The 27,662-nt window shown below is 38.2% G+C and overlaps 1 protein-coding gene across 1 annotated transcript in view; it reads left to right on the top strand.

Annotated features, from left to right (window-relative positions):
• LOC120528738 (sodium-dependent phosphate transport protein 2B-like) overlaps positions 1–27,662 on the top strand; it is a 123,781-nt gene that overhangs the window by 24,518 nt on the left and 71,601 nt on the right. The window contains exons 4-9 of the mRNA XM_039752887.1: positions 1,710–1,853; positions 4,308–4,419; positions 4,654–4,849; positions 11,743–11,838; positions 22,526–22,643; positions 25,630–25,797. Coding sequence (XP_039608821.1) covers positions 1,710–1,853; positions 4,308–4,419; positions 4,654–4,849; positions 11,743–11,838; positions 22,526–22,643; positions 25,630–25,797 — 834 coding nt within the window. The remainder of the gene's footprint in view (positions 1–1,709; positions 1,854–4,307; positions 4,420–4,653; positions 4,850–11,742; positions 11,839–22,525; positions 22,644–25,629; positions 25,798–27,662) is intronic.

The following is a 27,662-nucleotide window of genomic DNA, read 5'->3' as shown; positions in this document are numbered from 1 at the left end:
AATTGATTGAGGCATATAAACTACTATACTTTGAGGTGGGCACATGCTTCTTGAAAATAAGATTTTATTTCATGGTTTATTACTAAACAATATACAGCAACACTCCTCAAAAGGGTCCGTAAATGAAAAAAGGCTGAACATCAGACAAAAATTGCATTTAGCTAAACTTTTCATTCTGGTTTGATAGTAAACTGATTAGAAATCACCATATCAACATTGTCAAATGAGTCTGTGGAACAACAAGAGCAATTATTTTTTGTCTTTAGCTCTGGCTTTGAGTTTCTAGCTGTGTCCTGGTAGCTTGGTTTGGAGAAAAGATTCAAAGGCTTTATCTTTATATAGTCAGTCATAAAAATTACACTTCCTTGTCAGCAAATAACACTATGCAGGTATGGGACATCAGTTTTTATTCAGATGTGAGAATGAAGATGAAAATACTAATTGCATAACTGCACATTTTTAATAGTGTCATGCATTTCTTATTCCAATATGTTTGTTATTTGTGGTATGATCCTCATAAACTGCAAGAGATGGAAAGGAAATAGACAAACTTTAAATCCTTTATTTCTGTTTGTAACTCAAACAAAGATGGATTAACAAAGTGAAAACAACCTTGGCAAGGAAACATTGTACAGAAAAGTCAATGTAAGTAATTATAATTTTAAATTGTGTGCTTCTATCTAGTTGTAGGCTGTTTCTGGACTTTGTCCTACTGTGTTCTGCTTTACAATCATAACCATGCACTTTCCCCACCCAATATTCTCACTTGTTGGTTAATGAGGGAATATAAGGCTTAGTCCCCTAATTCTCATCTTTTTAAGCCAGAGATTTAGAACAGATCTGAGGTATCACACAGTTAATTTTTGAGTGTATTTCAGTGTCTCTCTAGGGTCTTTTTGTTCTTCAGCTCTGTCCGGTCTTTATCCGTACTTAATTTTTGACTTTGCCTTTTGCCTGACCCTTGTGCTCTTTTATAACCACACTTTTTTCCTAGCCTGGAAATGTATTTCTGGTGTCTAGTTGTATTTGTTTTTGTTTGCACAACTGGAAGCATATAGTGTTAAATGTAAAGAACCCAATAACTAGCTGTACTGTACTGTAGCTACATAATCCTCACAGGGTTTGCTGTGGCTTTCCCTGACCATGGGTAGGAGCATGTTAGGAAAAAAAATTGTAGATGTTACATGGACATAATTAAGTTTTAAAAAAACATTTGGAATAACTGCCAAATCTCCCACATTATGGTATTTGAAGTGCTTCACTCTAACATACCAGTACATCAACTAGTTTTAGTAGGTTGCACCATATTTCCAGCCAGTCAATCATGACAACACTACTAAGAGTACTAAAAAGTGTTATTTTAAAAATACTGCAAATTAGACATGAAAACCATGAAAACTGACACTTTCACATCAGTTTCTAGAAGAAATCAGTGAACAGTCTCAGTAGTTGTTTTTATTATATTGGTATTTTTCCATGAACATTTTTAAAAAAAAACATGAGTTGAAAAATGTGAAATCATGTACAATTTTAAAAAGTCAAAAGTAAACTCAAGGGTATTCAGTGTGAAAGTGGTAATGAATGCAAATATTTACAGAATGCATTTACTCCAACATGGGTCTGAAAATATTAAAGTATGGGTTGGCCCTTGAATGTTAAACTAGTTTTCAGGTATATGCAGTATATTTATTGTATTACATTTTTAATAGGTAAAGCAGCTGGTGGCATAATCAAGGATGACTCTGTCTTGAGGAATCCATTGGCTGGACTGATGATTGGAATTCTAGTAACGATAATGGTCCAAAGTTCAAGTACCTCAACTTCTATTGTAGTAAGCATGGTATCCTCTGGACGTAAGTAGCCGTAACTTTTCAAAATAGCACAGTAAATTTGTCATTCACTCACAGTGGTGCAATATTGATCATTAACTCCTTACACCTTCTGAACCTCAGGTTTGAGAGTGGTCTATAGCACCTTCTTCATGTGTTTACAGTATGTGATGTGTGTGTTTTTCTGTCACTATTATTAAAAGGTAATTTTTTAATTTCATTTTGTTTTTACAATAAATATGCTTAATGAAAAAATGTTACGCTCATAAAATAAAGATGCAGTTTTAAAGAATGGCCAAATGCTTCATTTATACAAATATAATTATCTGTTTTAAGAATGATTTACTTTGCATTTGTTTTCATTAGTTACTGAAGGTGCTTGCTCATACCACTTAGAACAAAAAAAGTATGTGAATTCAGCATTCCTTTTCAAATATCACATGGTTACCCTTAAAATCTGAACATATTAACAGGATGTAATGAGTTTAAGTTCATCAATCATATACAGTATTTTCTTGTGAGTTATGGAGACCCAAACATGCTATTCTATCTATCTATCTATCTATCTATCTATCTATCTATCTATCTATCTATCTGTCTATCAAATGATGAAGTTAGTGAAGGGCTGTGTATCTGCAAAAGGTAAAATAGGAAAGAAACACTTTGATAGTGTAACCTTCATCATGTGTGTCTTTTCTTTTTGTCAGAGTTAGAATCAGTGCTTTTTTTCCTTTATGGTTGGATGAGGCATGTAGTGAGCCAATAAAAAAATATTGTTCTTTATGAAATCTAGAAAGTCTTAACAAATGCTGCCCACTTAAGTACCTTTCCTATCCTACCAATTAGACATAATGTTTCCAAAGTCAAGCTAATCAGAAGCCATATTTCATGTTTAGTGTTTCAGCAGAATTTCCGGTAAAATATGTTTAGATAGAGGTTTAATGTTTCTGTTTCTTGGCAATTAAGGTATGTGTAATTACTGTGTATGTTTAAGATTGATAATAAATGTTTGTTTGGTGATAATACTTGGATCAGAAAAAATCGTCAAGTGCTAGAAAAGCTCCCAAAAACTGTGAACCCACCCCCACCACCATTATCTTGGGGTATATCAGTCATACCACAAACTTTGAGTCATCTGTTCAATACATAAAGTTGTTTGAAAAAGTAAGTGGACCCCATAAAATGTTTTTATGGACATATAAGGATTTGATCTTCATTTAAACAGCGAGAAACTGAAACCACACAACCCAATGTAAAGGCCAGAGGGCAGTCCCTCAGATGCAACAACAGTACATAAGATACATCAATATTCTAGATAGAAAATGATACAATGTGTAATAATTGGTTCAAGTCAGTCTTTTCCTCTTAATTTGTCCAGTAGTCAGTCCCGTTTCTCTTTAGCTGTTCCTCTTTTAAAGTCCATTGTGATGCATGTTTTAAGTTGTAATATGCGAGCTGGTCTGATGAGGGAAGAAGATGACATAAGAATAACAAGGCAAATCTACCTGATTTAAGAATTTTAGTAGTGGAACTCTACAAAAATGTGCTAGAGCATGGGAAATCAGAAACTGATGTGCAAAGATGCTTCTTGGGATTCTGAGCTTGGCTCACTTTTGTTATTCATGAATTCTGTTTCAAGATTTAATTAGTTGTAGTAACTTACAGTATATACATATTAATTTAATATTTTTTTAGAGCTGCTAGGTCTACAGTTTTATACTAAACTAGCTGAAGCCCGCTTTAGCATAAGGCGGTATAAGAATAGGAACGGAAAATGGTGAGAAAGGAATTCAGAAATCAAAAAGAAATAAATACTTCTTGAAAGACGCAGGTGTAAAATGTCTCCGTAAGGGAATAAAAGTGGGTAAACCATAGGATTGCAATTCATATTGAGCGTGGAAATCTGTCTACAGGAGTTGCCTATGGGACAGATGCAAATGTCCCCTTCGGCAGGCGTTTCACCATCTTCTCCAACAAAAATCGCTGCAACATTGGTGTGTCATGACGGGGCATTGTAGTGTCGTAAATTCTGCCTAGGCTTTTCCTCAAAAAGCTTTCGTACAGCTGCTGTTGGACTGGACTGAGCAATTTAAGCGTAATGCAGATGCTTGGCGAGAAATGCTGTGTCAGCAGTGTGTGGGCGGGACCGGTTTTGAGGGTAGATGTGGGAGGAGAGTTAGAGTTGACAGGCGGGGCTCTGTCGTGCGTATCCCATGACGCGGTAGGAGGGTTAGAGTTGGCGGGCAGGTCTCTGTCGAGCGTATCCCATGGTCTTAGAGTTGGCGAGCGTAACTCTGTGAGTTGGCGGGCGTGGCTCTTTCTTACTTGCGCTCACTGTCGTGCATGCCCTTAGTGAATTATATATATAGATGTTCTGCCTTTCTGAAGTTATTTTTGTGCAGTAAATTAGTGTACATTTTTCTGTTAAAATTGCTAGTCTCACTTTTTTTCTTTTTCACATTATTTGTTGCTCTGCAGTGATAAATGTCAGAAGAGCCATCCCAATAATTATGGGTTCAAATGTTGGAACCTCTGTCACCAATACCATAGTTGCATTAGTACAGGCTGGTAACAGAAATGATCTCAGAAGGTAAGCTAAACAGCAGTGTCTTCTTTCTGCTCTGTCCATATCACTAATGAAATATGGTAATGCATGCATTCATTTAAATTGATTCTTTTTCCTTCATTTATGGGTGAGGTATGCCCAGGATGAGCTATCTTGAGAAACTCTTTTTAAAACATTATCAGAATGTGTTCATTTTAATTTTTGTTTACTTTTTGCTTTAATGTTTAAGAATTTTTTTTTATATTCATAAAATTTTAGGGCTTTTGCTGGTGCAACTGTGCATGACATGTTCAACTGGCTTTCAGTTATTGTGCTGTTGCCAGTCGAGCTTGCCACTGACTACATATATTACATTACAAAAATAATAGTGGACTCCTTTCATATTGAAAGTGGAAAAGATGCTCCTGATTTACTGAAAGTCATTACCAATCCTTTAACAAAGGTTATTATCCAGGTAAGAAGGGGCTTCCCTTTATTTTACTAGAATTCTTATTTTGTAAGATTTAATTATTGTAGTTTATTTTTAAAATATGTTTAAAATTGAATTGCTTTTAATTTTTTTAATTTCTAGTGCTGTTGTTCCAAAAATTAATTTGTGAAACACTTTTATTTTCATTGATAGTTACAGATAGATTACTGGTACCAGTAGTGTATTTGTAGTGTATTTCAAAAACAATGCTCTGTTTCTCTCTTTTGCTTGAATCAAAACACAGTACTTTTGAGAAAATTTTCTTTTTCAATTTATTATTTAATTTAGTACCAGAATGTAATTAGAGGTCTGTTAATTTTTATTGTATTATACATTGTGATAGAACCAGGGGCGTCAGGGAGCCCCAAATCCCAAAACATGAACATTCAAATGTGTATTAACTGGGCCACAGAGCAGGGAACATACAGTGCATCCGGAAAGTATTCACAGCGCATCACTTTTTCCACATTTTGTTATATTACAGCCTTATTCCAAAATGGATTAAATTCATTTTTGTCATCAGAATTCTACACACAACACCCTATAATGACAACGTGAAAAAAGTTTACTTGAGGTTTTTGCAAATTTATTAAAAATAAAAAAACTGAGAAATCACATGTACATAAGTATTCACAGCCTTTGCTCAATACTTTGTCGATGCACCTTTGGCAGCAATTACAGCCTCAAGTCTTTTTAAATATGATGCCACAAGCTTGGCACACCTATCCTGGGCCAGATTCGCCCATTCCTCTTTGCAGCACCTCTCAAGCTCCATCAGGTTGGATGGGAAGCGTCAGTTTACAGCCATTTTAAGATTTCTCCAGAGATGTTCAATCAGGTTCAAGTCTGGGCTCTGGCTGGGCCACTCAAGAACATTCACAGAGTTGTCCTGAAGCCACTCCTTTGATATATTGGCTGTGTGCTTAGGGTCGTTGTCCTGCTGAAAGATGAACCGTCGCCCCAGTCTGAGGTCAAGAGCGCTCTGGAGAAGGTTTTCATCCAGGATGTCTCTGTACATTTCTGCAGTCATCTTTCCCTCTATCCTGACTAGTCTCTCAGTTCCTGCTGCTGAAAAACATCCTCACAGCATGATGCCACCACCACCATGGCTTTACTGTAGGGATGGTATTGGCCTGGTGATGAGCGGTGCCTGGTTTCCTCCAAACATGATGCCTGGCATTCACACCAAAGAGTTCAATCTTTGTCTCATCAGACCAGAGAATTTTGTTTCAGGTGCCTTTTGGCAAACTCCAGGCGGGCTGCCATGTGCCAATTACTAAGGAGTGGCTTCCGTCTGGCCACTCTACCATACAGGCCTGATTGGTGGATTGCTGCAGAGATGGTTGTCCTTCTGGAAGGTTCTCCCTCTCTCCACAGAGGACCTCTGGAGCTCTGACAGAAAGACCATTGGGTTCTTGGTCACCTCCCTGACTAGGCCCTTCTCCCCTGATTGCTCAGTTTAGATGGCCGGCCAGCTCTAGGAAGAGTCCTGGTGGTTTCGAACTTCTTCCATTTACAGATGATGGAGGCCACTGTGCTCATTGGGACCTTCGAAGCAGCAGAAATTTTCCTGTAACCTTCCCCAGATTTGTGCCTTCGAGACAATCCTGTCTCGGAGGTCTACAGACAATTCCTTTGACTTCATGCTTCGTTTGTGCTCTGACATGAACTGTCAACTGTGGGACCTTATATAGACAGGTGTGTTCCTTTCCTAATCATGTCCAATCAACTGAATTTACCACAGGTGGCTCCAAATAAGCTGGAGAAACATCTCAAGGATGATCAGGGGAAACAGGATGCACCGGAGCTCAATTTTGAGCTTCATGGCAAAGGCTGTGAATACTTATGTACATGTGTTAGTTTTTTAAATTTTTAATAAATTTGCAAAAACCTCAAGTAAACTTTTTTCACGTTGTCATTATGGGGTGTTGTGTGTAGAATTCTGAGGAAAAAAATGAATTTAATCCATTTTGGAATAAGGCTGTAACATAATAAAATGTGGAAAAAGTGATGCGCTGTGAATACTTTCCGGATGCACTGTAAAGAAGTAGTACAATATATTATTTCTATTGCAGACCATGCTTGTGTGTTTTCATTGATTTGTGTCAGTGTCCAGGTTTTTTATAGCTGGTATATTTGCCACCTAATAATACAATTAAAAGTTAGGTAGTGCCATGCCCCCTCCTACTTTAGGTTGTTGTAGAGTCCTCCTTTGGATGCTTGAATGTTATGAATTCCAAATAAGTAAAGGTATGATTGAGTCTGATTTCTTAAAATATGATTTGTATCTGTGGATCCTTTGGAACAGGAATAGAAGGTTGGAAAGGATGGTCATTTTGAACAAATTCTCCCTACTAATGTAAGATGGAGGGTAGACCATCTATTCACGTCTTGTTTAATTTTTTCCATACAGACTGCAAAGTTTTGCTGAAAAAGAACTTTTTATTTAAATGTAATACTTACCCCTAAATATTTAAACTGATAAGATAAATGGGAAGGTGTTCATTCACAATATTGTGTGCTAGAGAATTCACTAGAAAAAGTACACTTTTATTCAAATTGATTTTGAGTTCAGATGTCTTTTGAAAATCTGCTAATGCTTTTAGGACTGCTGACATAGAATTTTGAGAGTCAGATATATACAGTGCCATATCATCTATATATAGTGATATATTCTGTATAAGTCCTTCTCTGAGAATACCCTTTATTTATGATGCATTTCGAAAGTATACAGTCAATAGTTCAATGGCAATTGCAAAGAGCAAAGGTGATAAGGGGCATCTTAGTCAAGTAGTATGTTCTAGTTTGAAGTAGTCTGAAATAATGTTGCTAATACAAACTTGAGGCTTCTGGACTATTATGCAGTGATCCCCCGCTATATTGAGGTTCAGCTATCACGCCCCCACTACATTGCGGATTTATTATTATTATTATTACTAGGGGGCTCTGCCCCCTGATCGCTTCGCTGGCCCACCACTGGATAAACAATTTAAAGAGATTGTTATTTTCATGGGAATTGTTACATATGAATTATTTTCATTTTTACTTTAAAACTTTTGTAAAAACAATATTTGTCCTTTATTTCCTGCCCCGGACGTGGTTAAATCTTTCTCACGGGACTTATAACGCTGCTCACGTTGTCTGTCTTGCTGCTGCTGTTGGTCAGCTGTGTGTTCTGCTTGTCACGCTTTGCGGCAATCACTTAAAAGCCTGTACAGCAGCTGTCCTTTTGCCACTTTGCATCTCTGCCGCTAGCGTTATTGGGGGTGAGGGCTGAATGCATGCTAAGGAGAAGTGCTCAGATCATCTGTTGGCTTGCAGTGTTCTGCAAAAAGCATTCCAACAACTGCTAGGTTAGATGTCAGTGAACTTGTTTTAAATTGTTTGTAAGTAGGGCGTGACGTGCAAAAGTCACCATCTCACGGGTTTTGCTTCCTATGGTTGTAATGTCTAGTCTTGCATGTTGTCAAAGTGTCTCTCCGAGATGATCTGGTCTCGATCGCTTTGCTCAATCCCCCTGGAGGCGCGCTACGCTCCTGCCACTTCATGTCTCTCCCACTCATGTTGTGAAGGGGGGAAGCTGAATGCACGCTAAGGGGAAGCGGATGGATCATTTTTGTGCTGCTTCTGCCAAGATGCCTGTTCTGCTTGTTGCTCTGTGCGTTGATCATTTAGAAGCCTGCACAGCAGCTGTCCTTCTGTCTCACTGCCTTGTCTTGTGTGACGTTGTGGCCCCGGCCGGGATGCCCAGGAGGACTGGAGGAGGGCTTGTGCCTGAGGAACCCTGGAGCCCAGCACTTCCGCCACACCAGGAAGTGCTGGGGGGGAAGAAGACAGGAGACACCCGGACGGCTTCCAGGTGCACAGCCGGCACTTCTGCCACACAGGGGTGTGTCCAAAGGGGAGTGCCGGGAAGCAGCTGGAGCCCATCCGGGTTCCTACTTAAGGGGCCGCCTCCCTCCAGTCATCGGCAGAAGTCGGGTGAAAGAGGACGGAGCTGGAGGGAGGACTAGAGGTGGCCAGGAGAAAGGCAGAGAAACTGTGTGGCCTGGGTTTGTAGTGCACGTTTAAATTGTAAATAAGTCTTGTAAATAAACGGTGTGTGGTGGAACCATGTTGTCCGTCTGCCTGTGTCCGGGTCCCAGTCCACACGTTAAAAAGTCTCTCGCGGGATATCAAATTATCTTCCGAGAAGATCAAGCCTTGTCTCCCAGGTTTCCCTGGCAACATTTTTTTTATAATAAAGAGATGATACTCATATCTTTAGCCCACATCCACATTAATATGTGTTTACAAAATGTGTTTTAATAAATTTACATGTGTTTAAAGCATGTGGGTGAGGTATTTTAAGGCTTAAACTATAAAAAAAATGTTTATTTATATGGTCTTTTGTATATTGCAGATTTTCACCTATTGCTGATGCGTCTGGAACGTAACTTCCGCGATAGGCGGAGATCACTGTAAATTACTTTGATCCATGCACATAGGGCCAAACCCAAATTTGTGCAAGTCTCTGGCCATTGTAATTTTGTGAGTGTTCACATTAGGGATAGATGCAAATACATTTTGGAAGAAAGCTGTATCATCCATGTGAGGTGCATAGATATTAATCAAAATCATTTTAGTTTTAGATAAATTGCTTGTCACCACGACATAGCACCCTTCTGAATCAGATTTTGCATCTGACACTACCAATGGTTCTGTGTATTAAGATTTCCACACCCCTGGTTTTCTTTGTATAAATTGAATGAAAATTTGGCCAGACTACTCTCTTTGCAACCGAAACTGGTCCTTGCTTAATAAGTGAGCACATTGTAAAAGTACTGTCTTGGCATTTAGACTTGTTAAGTGTAAGAGTACTTTCTTTCTCTTTAATTCATGGTTGAGACCCATCTCTTTAATTCATGATTGAGAAATTCCAGCTCACAAAAATCACTATTTGGTCATAGAAAGATTGCTTCTGAATTTTTGTTGCATTTTGTAGTCTTAGGTTAAGGTAGTACAAAGTACATTGTTACATATGATAGCTTTGACATAGATTTCATATTATTGCCAATTGATACAGTTATGAGGCATATTGTTATGTTGGCACTAACGGTTAGTGGGGTATAAGGGATACAAAAGAAATAGTATTACTCTCTTTCCACCTCCACCCTCCCCCCACCATTGTGCCTCTGCAAGTGGGGCAATCCACACTTCATGAAGCCCTAACATGCCAGGAGATAGAGCATGTCTAGAGCCAAACAAACCCCTCCAGAAGTGGTGCACAGAAGGTAAAAACTTGAGATATCTTTTGAAAATACAGTCCAAATATAATAAACTAAGGATATGATCTTAAACAGCCAAAATATAATAAGGCCAAGAGTATGATGTTTAATAAAAACAAAAACACTGTAACACTGTAAGAACACTGTAAAAAGCTGGTTACTTAACTAAAATTTAACAAAGAGTCAATAGCTGCTTGCCTTTTTGGTAGCCAAAGCATGCATATAATTAATGGAAGAAATTTCAGTATGATGACTGAAGCAGTTTACTTTTTGGTAACCAATTAGCCGAGATGTAGCCATAAGCCAAGAGTAGCCAAAATGTGCATATAATTAATGAAAGGAATATCAATACAATAATACCCACAGTTTTTCAGTTTTAATCAATTTGTATATTCTGCCAGACATTTAGATGTACAATGATTCCTTGCTATATCGCTTCGACTTTTGCGGCTTCACTCCATCGCGGATTTTAAATGTAAGCATATCTAAATATATATCACAGATTTTTCGCTGGTTCGTGGATTTCTGCGGACAATGAGTCTTTTAATTTATGTTACATGCTTCCTCAGTTTCTTTGCCCAGTTGATTTCATACAAGGGACGCTATTGGCGAATGGCTTAGAAGCTACCCAATCAGAGCATGTATTACGTATTAAATAAAATACCTCAATGATATACCATATGCTTCCCGTGCGGTGCTTGATTGTTTGCTTTTTTCTCTGTCTCTCTCACTCTCTCTGACATTCTCTGCGCCTGATGGAGGGGGTGTGAGCAGAGGGGCTGTTTGCACAGAGGCTGTTTGCCTAGAGGATACGGACGCTCCTCTAAAAAATGCTTAAAAACTACCTTCACATTGCTCCCTTCTTTGCGGCCGCTTTTTCACGGTGCTTCGCCTGCTTAAAAGCCCAACAGCACGTATTGATTTTTTGATTGTTTGCTTTTCTCTCACTCTCTTTCGCTCTCTCTGACATTCTCTGATCCTGACACGCATTCCTTTGAAGAGGAAGATATGTTTGCATTCTTTTAATTGTGAGAAAGAACTGTCATCTCTGTCTTGTCATGGAGCACAGTTTAAACTTTTGACTAAAGGGTGTTATTTCATGTCTAGAGGGCTCTAATAATGTTAACAGTGTAGGTGAGTTTATAAGGGCTTAAAATATATAAAAAATAACCATACAAACATATGGTTTCTACTTCGCGGATTTTCACCTATCGCGGGGGGTTCTGGAACGCAACCCACGCAATCGAGGAGGGATTACTGTACTATACTTCTAATTCTCTTTCATCTAAGATTATGTATAGGTAATGCATAATTTGAAGGTAAGGGTCCTGGGCTAAAAACATGTTGGCAAGGCAAAGTCACCACTAGGATAGCACAGGGCAGGGCAGACTCTTGCGGACACACTCCGGGAGAGGGAAGCAGAAACATACTGGCAGCAGGAGAATTCCTGCAAATTCTAATGTGGAAACAGATACACCAAACACGGGGTGGTATGACAAAAGTGCAAGAGGGAAAATGAGGCAATAAAGCATGTTATAACATAGCTTGGTTTGGGTTGTATATTTCTGTTGGTCCAATGTTCTTATTCATCAATATCTTTTTATTTTTTAGCTGGATAAATCAGTTATCAGCGGAGTCACCATTGGAGATCCTGTTGCAGTTAATAAAAGTTTCATTAAAACCTTTTGTAAAACAGTTACTAAAATGGTAAGGATTATATATCAATCTATGTAATATGAGCAAAACTGTAGCATACCAATCTTTCATACCAGTGATTTAAGGAAGCCTTGCACTTAAATTTGTATCACAGCGTAGAAGTATAAAATGAGTCAATTTTAATATATTGTGACATGTCTTATGTACAGTGCATACGGAAAGTATTCACAGCGCATCACTTTTTCCACATTTTGTTATGTTACAGCCTTATTCCAAAATGGATTAAATTCATTTTTTTCCTCAGAATTCTACACACAACACCCCATAATGACTACGTGAAAAAAGTTTACTTGAGATTTTTGCAAATTTATTAAAAATAAAAAAATTGAGAAAGCACATGTACATAAGTGTTCACAGCCTTTGCCATGAAGCTCAAAATTGAGCTCAGGTACATCCTGTTTCCCCTGATCATCCTTGAGATGTTTCTGCAGCTTAATTGGAGTCCACCTGTGGTAAATTCAGTTGATTGGACATGATTTGGAAAGGCACACACCTGTCTATATAAGGTCCCACAATTGACGTTCATGTCAGATCACAAACCAAGCATGAAGTCAAAGGAACTGTCTGTAGACCTCCGAGACAGAATTGTCTCGAGGCACAAATCTCGGGAAAGTACAGTTACAGAAAAATTTCTGCTGCTTTGAAGATCCCAATGAGCACAGTGGCTTCCATCATTCGTAAGTGGAAGAAGTTCGAAACCACCAGAACTCTTCCTAGAGCTGGCTGGCCATCTAAATAAACTGAGCGATCGTGGGAGAAGGACCTTAGTCAGGGAGGTGACCAAGAACATGATGGTCACTCTGTCAGAGCTCCAGAGGTCCTCTGTGGAGAGAGGAGAACCTTCCAGAAGCTGTATGGTAGAGTGGCCAGACGGAAGCCACTCCTTAGTAAAAGACACATAACAGCCTGCCTGAAGTGTGCCAAAAGGCACCTGAAGGACTCTCAAACCATGAGAAACAAAATTCTCTGGTCTGATGAGACAAAGATTGAACTCTTTGGTGTGAATGCCAGACATCACGTTTGGAGGAAACCAGGCACCACTCATCACCAGGCCAATACCATACCTACAGTGAAGCATGGTGGTGGCAGCATCATGTTGTGGGGATGTTTTTCAGCGGCAGGAACTGGAAGACTAGTCAGGATAAAGGGAAAGATGACTACAGCAGTGTACAGAGACATCCTGGATAAAAACCTGCTCCAGAGCTCTTGACCTCAGACTGGGGCGACGGTTCATCTTTCAGCAGGACAACGACCCTAAGCACACAGCCAATATATCAAAGGAGTGGCTTCAGGACAACTCTGTGAATGTTCTTGAGTGGCCCAGCCAGAGCCCAGACTTGAATCCGATTGAACATCTCTGGAGAGATCTTAAAATGGCTGTGCACCGACGCTTCCCATCCAACCTGATGGAGCTGGAGAGGTGCTGCAAAGAGGAATGGGCGAAACTGGCCAAGGATAGGTGTGCCAAGCTTGTGGCATCATATTCAAAAAGACTTGAGGCTGTAATTGCTGCAAAAGGTGCATCGACAAAGTATTGAGCAAAGGCTGTGAATACTTATGTACATGTGATTTCTCAATTTTTTATTTTTAATAAATTTGCAAAACCTCAAGTAAACTTTTTCACGTTGTCATTATGGGGTGTTGTGTGTAGAATTCTGAGGAAAAAAATGAATTTAATCCATTTTAGAATAAGGCTGTAACATAACAAAATGTAGAAAAAGTGATGCGCTGTGAATACTTTCCGGATGCACTGTATGTCATGTATGTAAGAAAATGAGTTCAGGCAACATTCTTGTTGATCTCAGTTGTGTCATGTAATGACAAAAAGTACAGCAGAAATCCCATCAAATTTGGGCTTTACTGGATATGGTGCTTCTTTCACTTACAATTTACAGTAGTGTCTGCCTCTCTCTAAATAATGGCACTAGTTGCAGTATATGTTTTGTCAATGTTCTACTGTATCTTGTATCAGCAAGATGTGCAGATTATACAATGCCTTTATTTTTCTAAGCTACTTGCGGATAAGAAATTGCAAAAGCTATGTTTCTTTTTCAGATAGTCGTGGAAAGTGATTTTATAAAAAATTTCCTGTAGAATAGCAGCACAAAACAAAAATGAAGATGTGGATTGGCCCCATATATTGTTAGGCAGTTTAGTCACAAAGGACTGAAACCGGTCTTGAGTGCAGTAAACAACGACAAAGACAAATGGTAAATGAAAAAACAGAGCATTTATATTAAGGCGGCAGGAAATGAGGTAAGGTCATCAGGTTGGGACAAAAGTGAGATCATCGAGGCGGAACAGAAGTGAGGTCATCTGGAGGAAGGAAAGTTACTTAGTCTGTGGGACGAAAGAGAGAAGGCATTAGTACCCTTTACTAACCCTTTTCCCGGTGTTTTCGCACTCTGAATTGGACCCTTTGGCTGTCCCCTAATCTCACACATCATTTTAATTTAAATAACTTGCTTTATGTTAAATATTACAATAAAATAAAAATGAAGAAGATAAATATAGAAAAGCTATATATGTACATGGCTTCATTCTGTGTTCATTTATGCTGCCTGAATTGTTTTTTTTTTACATTTGAATCATTTTTTTATTTCTGGATTTTTTTTAATGTATTTGACATTGTTGTTATTTTGTATTGTTTTTTTTCCCACGTCTATATTGAAGCTTGCCCATGTTGTTTATTGTTTTATCCAGTTAATTTTTAGACATGTGCCTTATCATGTCACAGTGCGTAACATTACTATAAAAGATTTGGGTACAATGTAACAGGTATCCTAGTTTCTGAATAACTATGTGGCATTGATTCAACAAGGTGCTGAAAGCATTCTTTAGAAATGTTGGCCCATATTGATAGGATAGCATCTTGCAGTTGATAGAGATTTGTGGGATGCACATCCAGGGCACGAAGCTCCCGTTCCACCACATCCCAAAGATGCTCTATTCGGTTGAGATCTGGTGACTGTGGGGAACATTTTAGTACGGTGAACTCATTGTCATGTTCAAGAAACCAATTTGAAATGATTCAAGCTTTGTGACATGGTGCATTATCCTGCTGGAAGTAGCCATCAGAGGATGGGTACATGGTGGTCATGAAGGGATGGACATGGTCAGGTAGCCCGTGCCATTTAAACGATGCCCAATTGGCACTAAGGGGCCTAAAGTGTGCCAAGAAAACATCCCCCACACCATTACACCACCACCAGCAGCCTGCACAGTGGTAACAAGGCATGATGGATCCATGTTCTCATTCTGTTTACGCCAAATTCTAACTCTACCATTTGAATGTCTCAACAGAAATCGAGACTCATCAGACCAGGCAACATTTTTCCAGTCTTCAACTGTCCAATTTTGGTGAGCTCGTGCAAATTGTAGCCTCTTTTTCCTATTTGTAGTGGAAATGAGTGGTACCCGGTGGGGTCTTCTGCTGTTGTAGCCCATCCGCCTCAAGGTTGTGAGTGTTGTGGCTTCACAAATGGTTTGCTGCATACCTCGGTTGTAACGAGTGGTTATTTTAGTCAAAGTTGCTCTTCTATCAGCTTGAATCAGTCGGCCCATTCTCCTCTGACCTCTAGCATCAACAAGGCATTTTCGCCCACAGGACTGCCGCATACTGGATGTTTTTCCCTTTTCACACCATTCTTTGTAAACCCTAGAAATGGTTGTGTGTGAAAATCCCAGTAACTGAGCAGATTGTGAAATACTCAGACCGGCCCGTCTGGCACCAACAACCATGCCACGCTCAAAATTGCTTAAATCACCTTTCTTTCCCATTCTGACATTCAGTTTGGAGTTCAGGAGATTGTCTTGACCAGGACCACACCCCTGAATGCATTGAAGCAACTGCCATGTGATTGGTTGATTAGATAATTGCATTAATGAGAAATTGAACAGGTGTTCCTAATAATCCTTTAGGTGAGTGTAGATTGGGAAAAAAAAAGGTGCCAGGTACATGGAGAGCAACTACAAAAATAGAAAATGCCAGGTCCTATGCTGCTCCTACTTGACGCAGTCGGTCAGTGCTCCAAAGATTGGAATTCTGAGTGCAATGATATTTTTTTATTATTTATTGCTAGTTTTGCCATTTATTGTATTTTGTTTATGGTTATCGCACCATCTGCATCTTTTGTTGTTTGAGGTACAGTGGCTCAATTATTAGCACTGCTGCCTCACAGCTCAGATCATATTTTTGGCCATGATAATCACTCCAGCATAGTTAGAAAATGCTTCCATAGTCCTCAATGACATTAAAATGTCAATCCTGCTTCCCCATTGATTTTAATGCATTTTAATGAAGTTTGATGAAGTCCCCAAACATTTCTACAATTTCGTTGAACTTGCTTTGAAGCAAAGTTCACAGAGTTTTCTCATACCATGTCACTACATATGCCAATAAAAGACAGCAGCATGAAATCTTCTTCTTTTGGCTGCTCCCATTAGGGATTTCCACGACAGGAGCCTCATGTATAAACGGTGCATATGCACAAAAATGTTGCGTACATCCATTTCCACACTCACATCGCGATATATAAACATTTTCATGCTAGCTCAATCCCTGGCATATGCAAGTTCTCGGCTTGGTTTTGCAAACTGGCACCCAGCGCCAAAGCAGTGCTTTTGTTCTAGTGTGGTTTCTGTTTCCTTTTTAGATCCACGTCATTACACGTGTATTTTTTGAGCATATGAGTGTATTTTTTGAGTTATATAAAATCATCACATTCAAATATTAACAGTTTCCACACACCCAAGGACCGCCCTTCCTACATTTACGACATGTGTACTTGTTGCAGTGTACACTCCTTTCTGTGCTATGGTTCCTATTACACTGAATGGGCACCTGACACTGTACTTCCTTCCCTACATAAATACCATTCGAGCTATAGCGCGTCTCCAAATAAATAACATTCAAGCTATAGCACGTCTTTATGTGATCCAAATAAATAACATTCAAGCTATAGCACGTCTTTAAGTGATCCAAATAAATAACATTCAAGCTGTAGAGCGTCTTTATGTGAAAACAGCAGTGTCAGATGGGGGAGTCTTGAATGCGACTGAGAGAATTAAACTGAATTAAAAAAAAGCTAACCTTTACATTTATCATACATTTACACTGGTTGTTACAGACTGACTGAAATCAAATGTATGTTTTTATTCTAAAATAGCACAGTACACGCAATATTATTTGAAAATGAACAGTGTCAGATCAGGTTTGATAAAACGCTGGCGCTGTTCCAGAAGGCGTGAGCTTATTCAGTGTAGCAGGATCAACGCACATGTTGATCTTTTTTTTCTTCAGTACATGTGTGTTGTTTCAGTACATGTGCCTTCCCTGTTTATTTATATATCTAGTGACTTCTCTGCCTGTCTGTCTCTCTATATAAAATCATTCCCGATTATATATAACGTCAAAGCCTGATTATATAAAGTCAGCGTTGGAATATATAAAGTCATTTTTGAATATATAAAGTCAGCATCGGAATATATAAAAATATTCCCTAATATATAAAATTTCCATGCTTGTCATTTCACTCGTACTAGTGAAAGGTAAACTTCGACAGAAGCCACTCAGATTCGATCGGGCTTGTGAGGTTCGTCCAAAAATGCGCCCATACAAAAAGAATAAATATATTGTTCAAAATGCCAGGAACATGCATCGTTTTGAATGAATTAACTGAACAGTGGGGTTTTTTTTTAATATTTTTCTGAAGATGTTTTTGTTAACTTGTTTATAACTTTGTTATAATCTGACTTTAAATTTATATATTCAGGAATGTGGTTATATATTCTGACGCTGACTTTATATATTCGGTAATGACTTTATATATTCCCACGCTGACTTTATATATTCAGGAATTACTTTATATATTCAAGTTTTGACTTTATATATTCTGAAAATCATTGTAATTGCCTCTTTGGCACCCCATAGGCACTGTATAATAGATATATTAAAAAAAACAGCTACGGGGATAGATATATAGATAGATAGGAAGGAAAGAAACTATATGATAGGCAGACAGGGAAGCTGCTATATAATAATAAAATTACTGTTCTTACTATATAGATACACAGTGAGTGAGGGCAGGCAGGCAGCGCGGTGAAGGTTAAAAAGAAAAAAAAAACAATAACATTTTCTCCCCCGCAGGGAATCGAACTCGGGCATCTGAGGCACGGCAAGGCTGCTGCGCTCTGAATCACCATATCTTACCAGTCCACCACAGAAGCTGTTGTAGTGTGCTTGAACCTTTTGTGAAAGTGTTTATTTGATGTTTGGACTTCAGGCTTCACACATTTTATAGTTTACGCCTACATTTTGTAACATTTATTACTAAAATATGAAAAAGTTTCTGTTTTAACAATGTGTTGACACAGATTACTGTAGAAATGGAACACACATGAATTCCTTGTGTTTAAAATAACGATCTATTATTTCCACTCTAAAACTCCACTTCACTCCCAGATAATCAATCAAGGCACGTTCTAAGTTGGTGGGGGGATGGAATAGCCGGCTGCTTGCAGCTTGTCTTTATCAGCACATTTAGATGACAAAAGATGCTGGCGGAGAGGTGCGAACGGTTTTAAGGTGGGCCGGACCTACGAGTTTTTTTGTAGACTCTGGTAATTCTAGTGTTAAACCAAGAAATAGTATGTTTTTCCTTGCCTCCACTTGGTATTCACTGAAATTCTTCTATTTTCCCCGTGCTTTTGCCATTGCCTTTTCACAGAACACTGAGCTTAAGGGCTATTTATATTGATTTGCATATTCAAAGAGGCGTAATTCTGAAAGGAGTTGGGGAATGGCAGCAGGCGTGTGCATGTGGATTACTTTTCACGCAGGATTTTTGGAGCGGAGAAAGGTGGAAGTTGGCATACATACAGATTTATGCATCTGGATTTTTTTGTGTGTACACATATTTCCACTTTTGCCCATACGCCATGTTTTTGTGTGACTTCTACGCACGCCGTTATGCAAGAGGCCCCAAATCATCTTGTTCCATATGTTCCTGTCCTCTACATCTTGTTCTCTCTTCCAGCACAGTATAACAGGTGTTTATAACATATTTAACAGGTGTGTATAACAATATAACAGGTGTATATGACATCTTGCAGCACAATATAATAGGTGTTTGATTTTGTGGTTAAAATGTAAAAATCTCTTTGCTTTGTGATTAAGATAATTCGAGAAAAATCTTTATCATAGTTAGGGCTTGCTTTGAATTTTTGACTGTCTTTGCTGACGATTTTCACACTTAGTATCTCATTTTCAAGTTTTGACACTTGCTCTGCCCCTAAACAGTCCTACAGATATTTTTTACTATACACGTTCCCACTTCCTAGACATCTGCTTAACACTAGAATTACCAGAGCCTACGAAAAAACTCGTAATTCCGTCCCACCTTAAATCGCTTCTTAAATCCCTTCACACCTCTCCGCCAGCGCCCTTTGCCTTCTAAATGTGCTGATAAAGAGAAGCTAGGATCAGCCGGCTATTCCATCCCCCCACCAATTTAGAACGTGCACGAACTTCTCTCAGCTCATGCCTTGATTGAGTATCTGGGAGTGAAGTGGAGTTTTAGAGTGGAAATAATAGATCGTTATTTGGAACACACGCATTTCATGTCTGTTCCGTTTCTACAGTAATCTGTGTCAACACATTGTTAAAACAGAAACGTTTTTATATTCTAGTAGTAGATGACAAAATGTAGGCATAAACTATATAATGTATGAAGCACGAAGTCCAAATAGCAAAGAAACATTTTCACAAGAATAACACAATTGCGCTTTTATTCAAAAATATAACTGCAGAAACAAAAAGCCGCCTTAACATGTGACATTGACAGTACTTTGTCACAGTTGTTACAGTGTTGTAATCACTTCCCGCTTGGGAATCAAAAGGTCTTGAGTTCAATCCTGCGCCACTCCATTTTGAGAAGTAAACTGCTCTTAGTCTTACTGTTTTAGAATAAAAGCATACATTTGATTTCAGTCTGTAACAGCCGGTGCAATTTATGATCCTTGTAAAGGTTAGCTTTTTTTTAATTCACTTTTCATTCTCTTCAGTCGCGTTCAGAATCAATCCATACAACCCCATCTGACACGGCTGTTTTCACTAAAGACGCGCTATAGCTCTGCAGTGTACCACGATGCATACTAACGCCCCCCCCCCCACCCACCAACCGGGTTCTGACACACAAACGCTGGCGAAGCTGCCTTCTTCGTATCTCACCGTCACTTGCTTTTCTTTTTATTCAGTTTTATTGAGTGTTCCTGCCAGTCCCCACATGTTGCTGTATGCTGTTTCTTTTGTACTCCAGGACATGCAGAGGAAAGAATGGTAAAGACCAGTAACTTCGGCGCTATATGCAATCATCAGACACTCCCCATCTGCCCGTGTCGCTCAAACACAGGAACATATATTGGTGTAAAAGTATAACAAAAGTGCACTTTTATTCAAGTGCACTTTTTCCATCGCCTTTTCCTGTAAGAAGCAATGTAAACACTTCTCTCTATGCTGTGGTTTCTATTACACACCTGAAAGAAAGAGACAATACATGTGAAAATATAATCGCACTAATGCAATTTTATTTGAAAACGAACAGCGTCAGATCGGTGTGAATTTATGCAGGAACTGGAAATTCTCTGAGGCGGGACCTTACCCCAGGGAAGAAAGTACAGTGTCAGGTGCTCATTCAGTGTAATAGAAACCATAGCACAGAGAGGTGTGTACACTGCAACAAGTACACGTGTTGTAAATGTAGGAAGGACGGTCCTTGGGTGTGTGGGAACTGTTAATATTTGAATGTGATGATTTTATATAGCACGGAATGAAAATCAGCACTTCTTAGCATTGCACCATGCAAGCTGTCGTATCAATCGCCTACTGTAACTTGCTTTCTTTTTCCTTGGTTATACAGGTAGTTTTGAATAAAAGTGCACTTGTTTTGTTTGCGAAATGAAGTGTCTGCGTGCACTTTTCGTGGCATTACACGTGTATTTTTTGAGCATGCCCGTTTGAGCAGTATAAAAGTATTGAAAAGTATAACAAAACAACGGGCAGATGGGGAGTGTCTGATGATTGCATATAGCGCAGAACTTACTGCTCTTTACCATTCTCTCCTCTGCACGCCCTGGAGTACAAAAGAAACAGAATACAGACGCGCTATAGCTCTGCAGTGTACCACGATGCATACTACGCACCCCCCGACACCCGGTTCTGACACACAGAGCTGCGAAGCTGCCTTCTTCGTATCTCACTCTTGATTTTCTTTTTATTCAGTTTTATTGAGTGTTCCTGCCAGTCTCCGCATGTTGTTGTATGCTGGATATTTTCACATATATTGTCTTTCTTTCAGGTGTGTAATAGAAACCACAGCATAGAGAGAAGTGTGTACATTGCTTCTTACAGGAAAAGGCGATGGAAAAGTGCACTTGAATAAAAGTGCACTTTTGTTATACTTTTACACCAATATATGTTCCTGTGTTTGAACGACACGGGCAGATGGGGAGTGTCTGATGATTGCATATAGCGCGAAGTTACTGGTCTTTACCATTCTTTCCTCTGCATGTCCTGGAGTACAAAAGAAACAGCATACAGCAACATGCGGGACTGGCAGGGAACACTCAATAAAACTGAATAAAAAGAAAAGCAAGTGACGGTGAGATACGAAGAAGGCAGCTTCGCCAGCGTTTGTGTGTCAGAACCCGGTTGGTGGGTCTGGCGCTAGTATGCATCGTGGTACACTGCAGAGCTATAGCGCGTCTTTAGTGAAAACAACCGTGTCAGATGGGGTTGTATGGATTGATTCTGAACGCGACTGAGAGAATGAAAAGTGAATTAAAAAAAAGCTAACCTTTACAAGGATCATAAATTGCACCGGCTGTTACAGACTGAAATCAAATGTATGCTTTTATTCTAAAACAGTAAGACTAAGAGCAGTTTACTTCTCAAAACGGAGGGCGCAGGATCGAACTCGTGACCGTTTGATTTCCAAGCGGGAAGTGATTCTATTGAACCACAGAGGCAGTTACAATAAATGGCTGTCAATGTCGCCTGTTAAGGCGGCTTTTTGTTTCTGCAGTTATATTTTTGAATAAAAGCGCAATTGTGTTATTCTTGTGAAAATGTTTCTTTGCTATTTGGACTTCAGGCTTCATACATTATATAGTTTATGCCTACATTTTGTCATCTACTACTAGAATATAAAAAACGTTTCTGTTTTAACAATGTGTTGACACAGATTACTGTAGAAACGGAACAGACATGAAATGCGTGTGTTCCAAATAACGATCTATTATTTCCACTCTAAAACTCCACTTCACTCCCAGATACTCAATCAAGGCATGAGCTGAGAGAAGTTCATGCACGTTCTAAATTGATGGGGGGATGGAATAGCCGGCTGATCCTAGCTTCTCTTTATCAGCACATTTAGAAGACAAAGGGCGCTGGCGGAGAGGTGTGAAGGGATTTAAGAAGCGATTTAAGGTGGGACGGAATTACGAGTTTTTTCGTAGGCTCTGGTAATTCTAGTGTTAAAGTGTTTGTTTTTTTTTTTTTCTTGGTAATATTAAACCTATCATAGCAAGGCATGAAATGAAAGGCAAGGTTTCTTTATGCATGTAATATCTTCCAAAAAGTTAATATTAATATTGTGTTGATTTTTTATTTAAATTACAGACTGTTTTGAATGTAACAGTTCCTGGCCCTGAAAACTGTACTAAAGGATTCTGCTGGACTGATGCCCATTTAACTTGGACATTGAAAAACCAATCACAAAAAATAGGTGTTGAAAAATGTGGGTAATTTTTCCATTCTTAAATGTTAGAGAAAATGAGTGGAAAATTATTTAACCTTTTTACTTTCTTTGTGATCAAAGCTGCCCAGTGCAGATTTTGGCTTGTTATCTCCTTCCTCTTTCATTTAGTTTGTCCTAATGAAACTGTGTCATGCATTATCATTTACTTTTAAGCCAATGTCAATTATATAATAAACACTTAAAAAAGAAAATAAAACATTTAATAACAGAATATAACGTAAATTAGAAGATGTACTTCTACACTTTATAATACTGGTCAAATATGGCAGATATATTACATATATATTATCATTGTATAACTTTATTTATTTGAGATATACTATATCCTGAAAGTATAGAACACCATGTCAAGAGCATAAAGGGAACAAAAAACACTTTGAAGAAAAGGAAAATTGACGTGTCATATTCCTGTCATAAATTCATGGTGAGGAGACCAATAATAGACCCTAATCAGCCAGGCCCCTAGACTGCAGAAGGCTCAAAGACTGCAACTGGTAGACCTCGTAGCCTGGCCCTCCGCAAGTCTGGATGAGAGGCCGGAAGTGTGAGCTTGTTATATTCATGCCTCAAAACATACCCAATGGGTCCATTGTTAGTTCTGTCTGTGTACCATCCTAGTATCAACGCCAATTGGCTGCTAATGCCATTTGAGCACAGTGTAGAATATCATATTGGGGGGCTGAACATTGCACTGGGGATGCATGTGCAGGCAATGAAAAATACTACCACAGAAAGACTTGAATGATTCAAATCAGGATATCATTAGGTGTATTCAAGTACTGTAAATGCCTTGAGCTAAATCTGAGAGGAAATTTAGGAAAGACAAGATACAGTAATATTAAGAGTGAAATACAGAACAAAAATTGCAACATTGAGAATAAAATTGTCAGTATAATAAAAGTATTTGGAACTAAACTTAAGAATGTGAAGCATATGCTCACAACTTGAATTGAACAATTTAAACAAATATTGATGGTTACTGATAAAAAACATTTGCTGTAGAAACCAGGCATAGAATCCATCCATCCATTATCCATCCGCAGATATGGGGAGAACATGCAAACTCCACGCAGGGAGGACCCAGGAAGCAAACCCAGGTCTCCTTACTGCGAGGCAGCAGCGCTACCTACTGCACCACTGTTCCACCCCAGACATAGAATACTTTTTAATAAATCTGTCACAGGCCAAGAAAGAAATATCATGTTTATGGCACCACTGAAAGCACTAGGTTCTGATAAACCAATGAAGTGTACAGCAGAGTTGTTTTCTAATATCCTGGATGATGCTTTATGGCTATATTCAACACACTGTTTACTGTCTTTTGCAAGTCTGTACTTTGTTAAAATGCAATAATAGCTATGAAAATGTCTTATTCATGTTTAAAGCTTTTTATAATCCTGGAGAGCTAAAGCCTGTCTCCACAGGACTGTGTGCAAGGCAGTGATGTACAATATATTAATTCATTAGAAGTGTAAATTACTACACCTTTGATTTATAGAAGTTGTTTTTAGGTGCCACTTTGCTCCAGGTGCTTTTCGGTGTTGCAGGGATCCTGCTGCTGACTTAACATGAGAACAAGTGTGGGAATTTAATTAATTTATTTTTATTCTATAGTTTCACTATTCTGTGGTCACACAAATTAAAAAGAATAGGTTTACTGGATTAGGTTGACTGACAACTCTATAACATCCAAATATGCATGGGTGTGTGTTTTAGCATATAAACGGATAAGAAAATGAATGCATTAATGAATTAATAAATAAATTAGCTGCTTGATGCGTTAAAGATCTGTGACCAAACTTTAAAAGTACCTTTGTAGTGGCAAGCAGTAGATGAATCTAATTAATATTCAAAGAAAACTGCACCATATATACCCAAGTGAAAATAAAACAATACGAGTGACCTGAGTGCAGGCTGAAATATTTCAGAGCCTCCAATCTCATAATCGATGGCTAAAGAGCACAGTAAATTAAACAAAAGACAAAATTAATTGTGTAAAACATATAGGAGATATATGCTCCTTTGGTCTTCTAGAGTGGTCAGCCACTAAATGATTGTCACTCTTTTATGTCACCCTTCTTAAAGTGTGTACAACTGAGGTAAAGGTCCTACTCTGACTTATAAAACTTAGGCAAATCATAATCATAGAATTAAACCCCTTTAGAGAAATTTAATGTGCAACATTTGTGTCATCATTTGATTAAGTATATTACAAGTGAAGTGGATTTTTTCAGTAAATGAATGTTCCAAAGGTTTTTTGTTAAATTTGTGCTGTTTTTTTATTTTTATTTTTGTTTTTAAAGTCTCTTTTGTGTTCATAATAACGCTTTAAAATTACTTTTAAGTTTTTTTTTGTTTCTTTCTTTTTCCAGACTTACTGGTACGAGAAAACCCCCACTTATGATATTTTGTTTGACTCGTCTTGATGTTTAGTTATGTAAGATGTCCAGCTTTTTTGGGCCCTCTAGACCAGACAAAACTCTCATTTTGGACCATTTTTGTGTATGAAATTATGCCCTTATGGTAAAAAGTAAACCAATAGGTGTTTCCAGCAAAAATGATCAGAAGAACTTGAAGTTGTGCATGTCACATCAATTGACCCCAGTGGTTCACATCTTAGTGGGATATGAAGGGTCAAAGTTATTCCTTACAAAATATCAAAAAGGAGATCATTAATATAGGCATTTGGGGTGTCACTGTATGCTATTTTTAGGTTGCAAATCACAAGTTTGATAATATTGGTTACTGGTGGGTCTTAGCCTTCGATGAATTTTAAACATAAACGTGGTCTATTGTTTTAGATGATTGTTAAAATTATAACATTTCTGGATTTTGATCCTTTACCAGGAATCTATTCTTGCTTATTATGTACTTCTACCATATAAAGTAAATCATTAAATTTCTTATGAACACCCTGAATTTGCGTGGCTTGTACTGATTCAGTGTTTTTTAATTGTTTTTGCAGGTAATCACATTTTTGTAAATACTGCATTGTCAGACATTTCTGTTGGCATTATCTTGCTTATCTTTTCAATTCTTCTGCTCTGCACCTGTCTAATTGTCATTGTCAAGGTCCTTCACTCCTTGGTGAAAGGGAAAGTTGCTGCTGTCATCAGAAAGACCACTAATGCTGGTAAGAAGCATGCTGTTTGTAGCACCACTTGGCTTTTTAGCAGTAAAGAGGAAAGTTTCTTAAACCATTTTATTAATCTTGAGTATTACTTTTTTCCTGGAAGGTTTTTGCTATTATTGTCACCTTCATTGGTCGAGAAGTGGTTCATACTTTACAGTCATATGTCATATAAATACATATTTTTTATTCTAGATGTCAATTCATTATATATATATATATAAAAGCTTTTATAGCGGAAGCTACGGCTGTCTTGTGATCTTACATTTACTAATTTGGCTGACACTTTTATCCAGGGTGACTTTCAATATCTGAGATATAATTGGTTACATTTCATTTGTTTTCAAGGTTGGAGTACAGGCAGGCGAGTGATTTGCTCATTGTCACACAATGATTTGAAGCCACAACCTCAGGGTTTGAAGTCCAACGCATTAATCACTATGCCACACTAACTGGAATCTAATCTTTAGTGTGGAAAATGCCAGCGTGGCAGGCACATGCTTTCTCTGTTAAATTGTTTAATATTACAGAAATTCACATGGGGTGTTTTACTCTTTTTTATTTGTCAAATATGAACATGTACAGAATTAAGGAGGGTAATGGGACAATAACAAAGTATAATGTGGTGGTAATGCATTGTGAGCATGTTTTAAATAATAATACACAATTTCACAGTCTTTTACCTTAGAATTATCGAAGGTGACTATTGAATTTAATCTAGATGTGAGAAAAGAGTTTTATTACTGAATTTTAAAGTCACTAATAAAATAATGTAATATATTAATATAACATAACTTTTAATATATTCCTTAATACTTTTAAATAAATACATTTTCTGAATCTGCTTTTTTCATTGTAGAGTCTCAGGGAGTTGAAATTCCAGCAACATTGGTTGTAAGGTATCAGTTAATCACTCAGGCCTACTTAATACCAGGCTATTCATGAGCAATTAATTTATAGTTACACGTATGTCATTGCAACACCCATGCAGACTTAGGAATAGTGTGTAAACTCACCACAGAAAGTAACTGGTCTGGACGCTGAATCTGTATTCCTGGTGCTAAGAAGTAGTAGTACTACTTGCTGAACTTTGCCTTCATAGAGTTTTCAGCATGTAAATTCACATGTAACCTTGTAATTTCACACTTACACATGTGTAGATCTGCTAGAATCAGGCCGATCTTTTTCTGTTGCAGGCAAAAAACATTAAAGAATGGTTTACTTATACATTGTCATAAGCACATCAAAAGAGCCACAAAAAAAAGGTTTGGGGCAGCCACCTGTATACTATTCCTGGCTGCAAATGGATAATTAAGATACTGATTTGTACAGATCAGAGTCCACAACTGAACTGACTTGCTGGCACAAATGATAGTGGCTTTAAGGGAGAGTGAAGAAAGTGACGTCATCATTGGGCCCAGGGCCAGAAGTGACGTCATCAGTGGGGCAGGAACCGGAAGTAATGTTATAAGTGAGGGCCAGAGCCGAAAGTGGCGTCATTGGGGCCAGCCAAAAAAATTTCCCATCACTGGTCTGCGGAGAAGTGAGAGAAAGAGTTAGTGCACGCCACCACCCCTTGGTCTAGCATGGAATTAATCTCATTCAGGCCCTTTAGCTGCCTCCCATGCAGCATTTACTGACATTTTCACACTTGCATTATGGACAGTATGTTAGTACTGTATGTTAGAAGTTACTGTAGTGTCATTTTTTCTTTCTGCTTTTCTTTTGCACTGTTTTGTGCTTTACAGAATCTGCAGTGAGTTATAGATTAAAGTTTTTAGGTAATATTGAACACTATCTGTGAGTGCTTGTACTATATATTTTGAAGACCCATGTTTTATGTTATTCTTGTTTTTTCTTTTAGTTAT

The sequence above is a fragment of the Polypterus senegalus genome, chromosome 4 (assembly GCF_016835505.1).
Source record: "Polypterus senegalus isolate Bchr_013 chromosome 4, ASM1683550v1, whole genome shotgun sequence".
NCBI classification, from domain to species: Eukaryota; Metazoa; Chordata; class Cladistia; order Polypteriformes; family Polypteridae; genus Polypterus; species Polypterus senegalus.
This window is presented reverse-complemented; position numbering and strand designations above follow the sequence as displayed.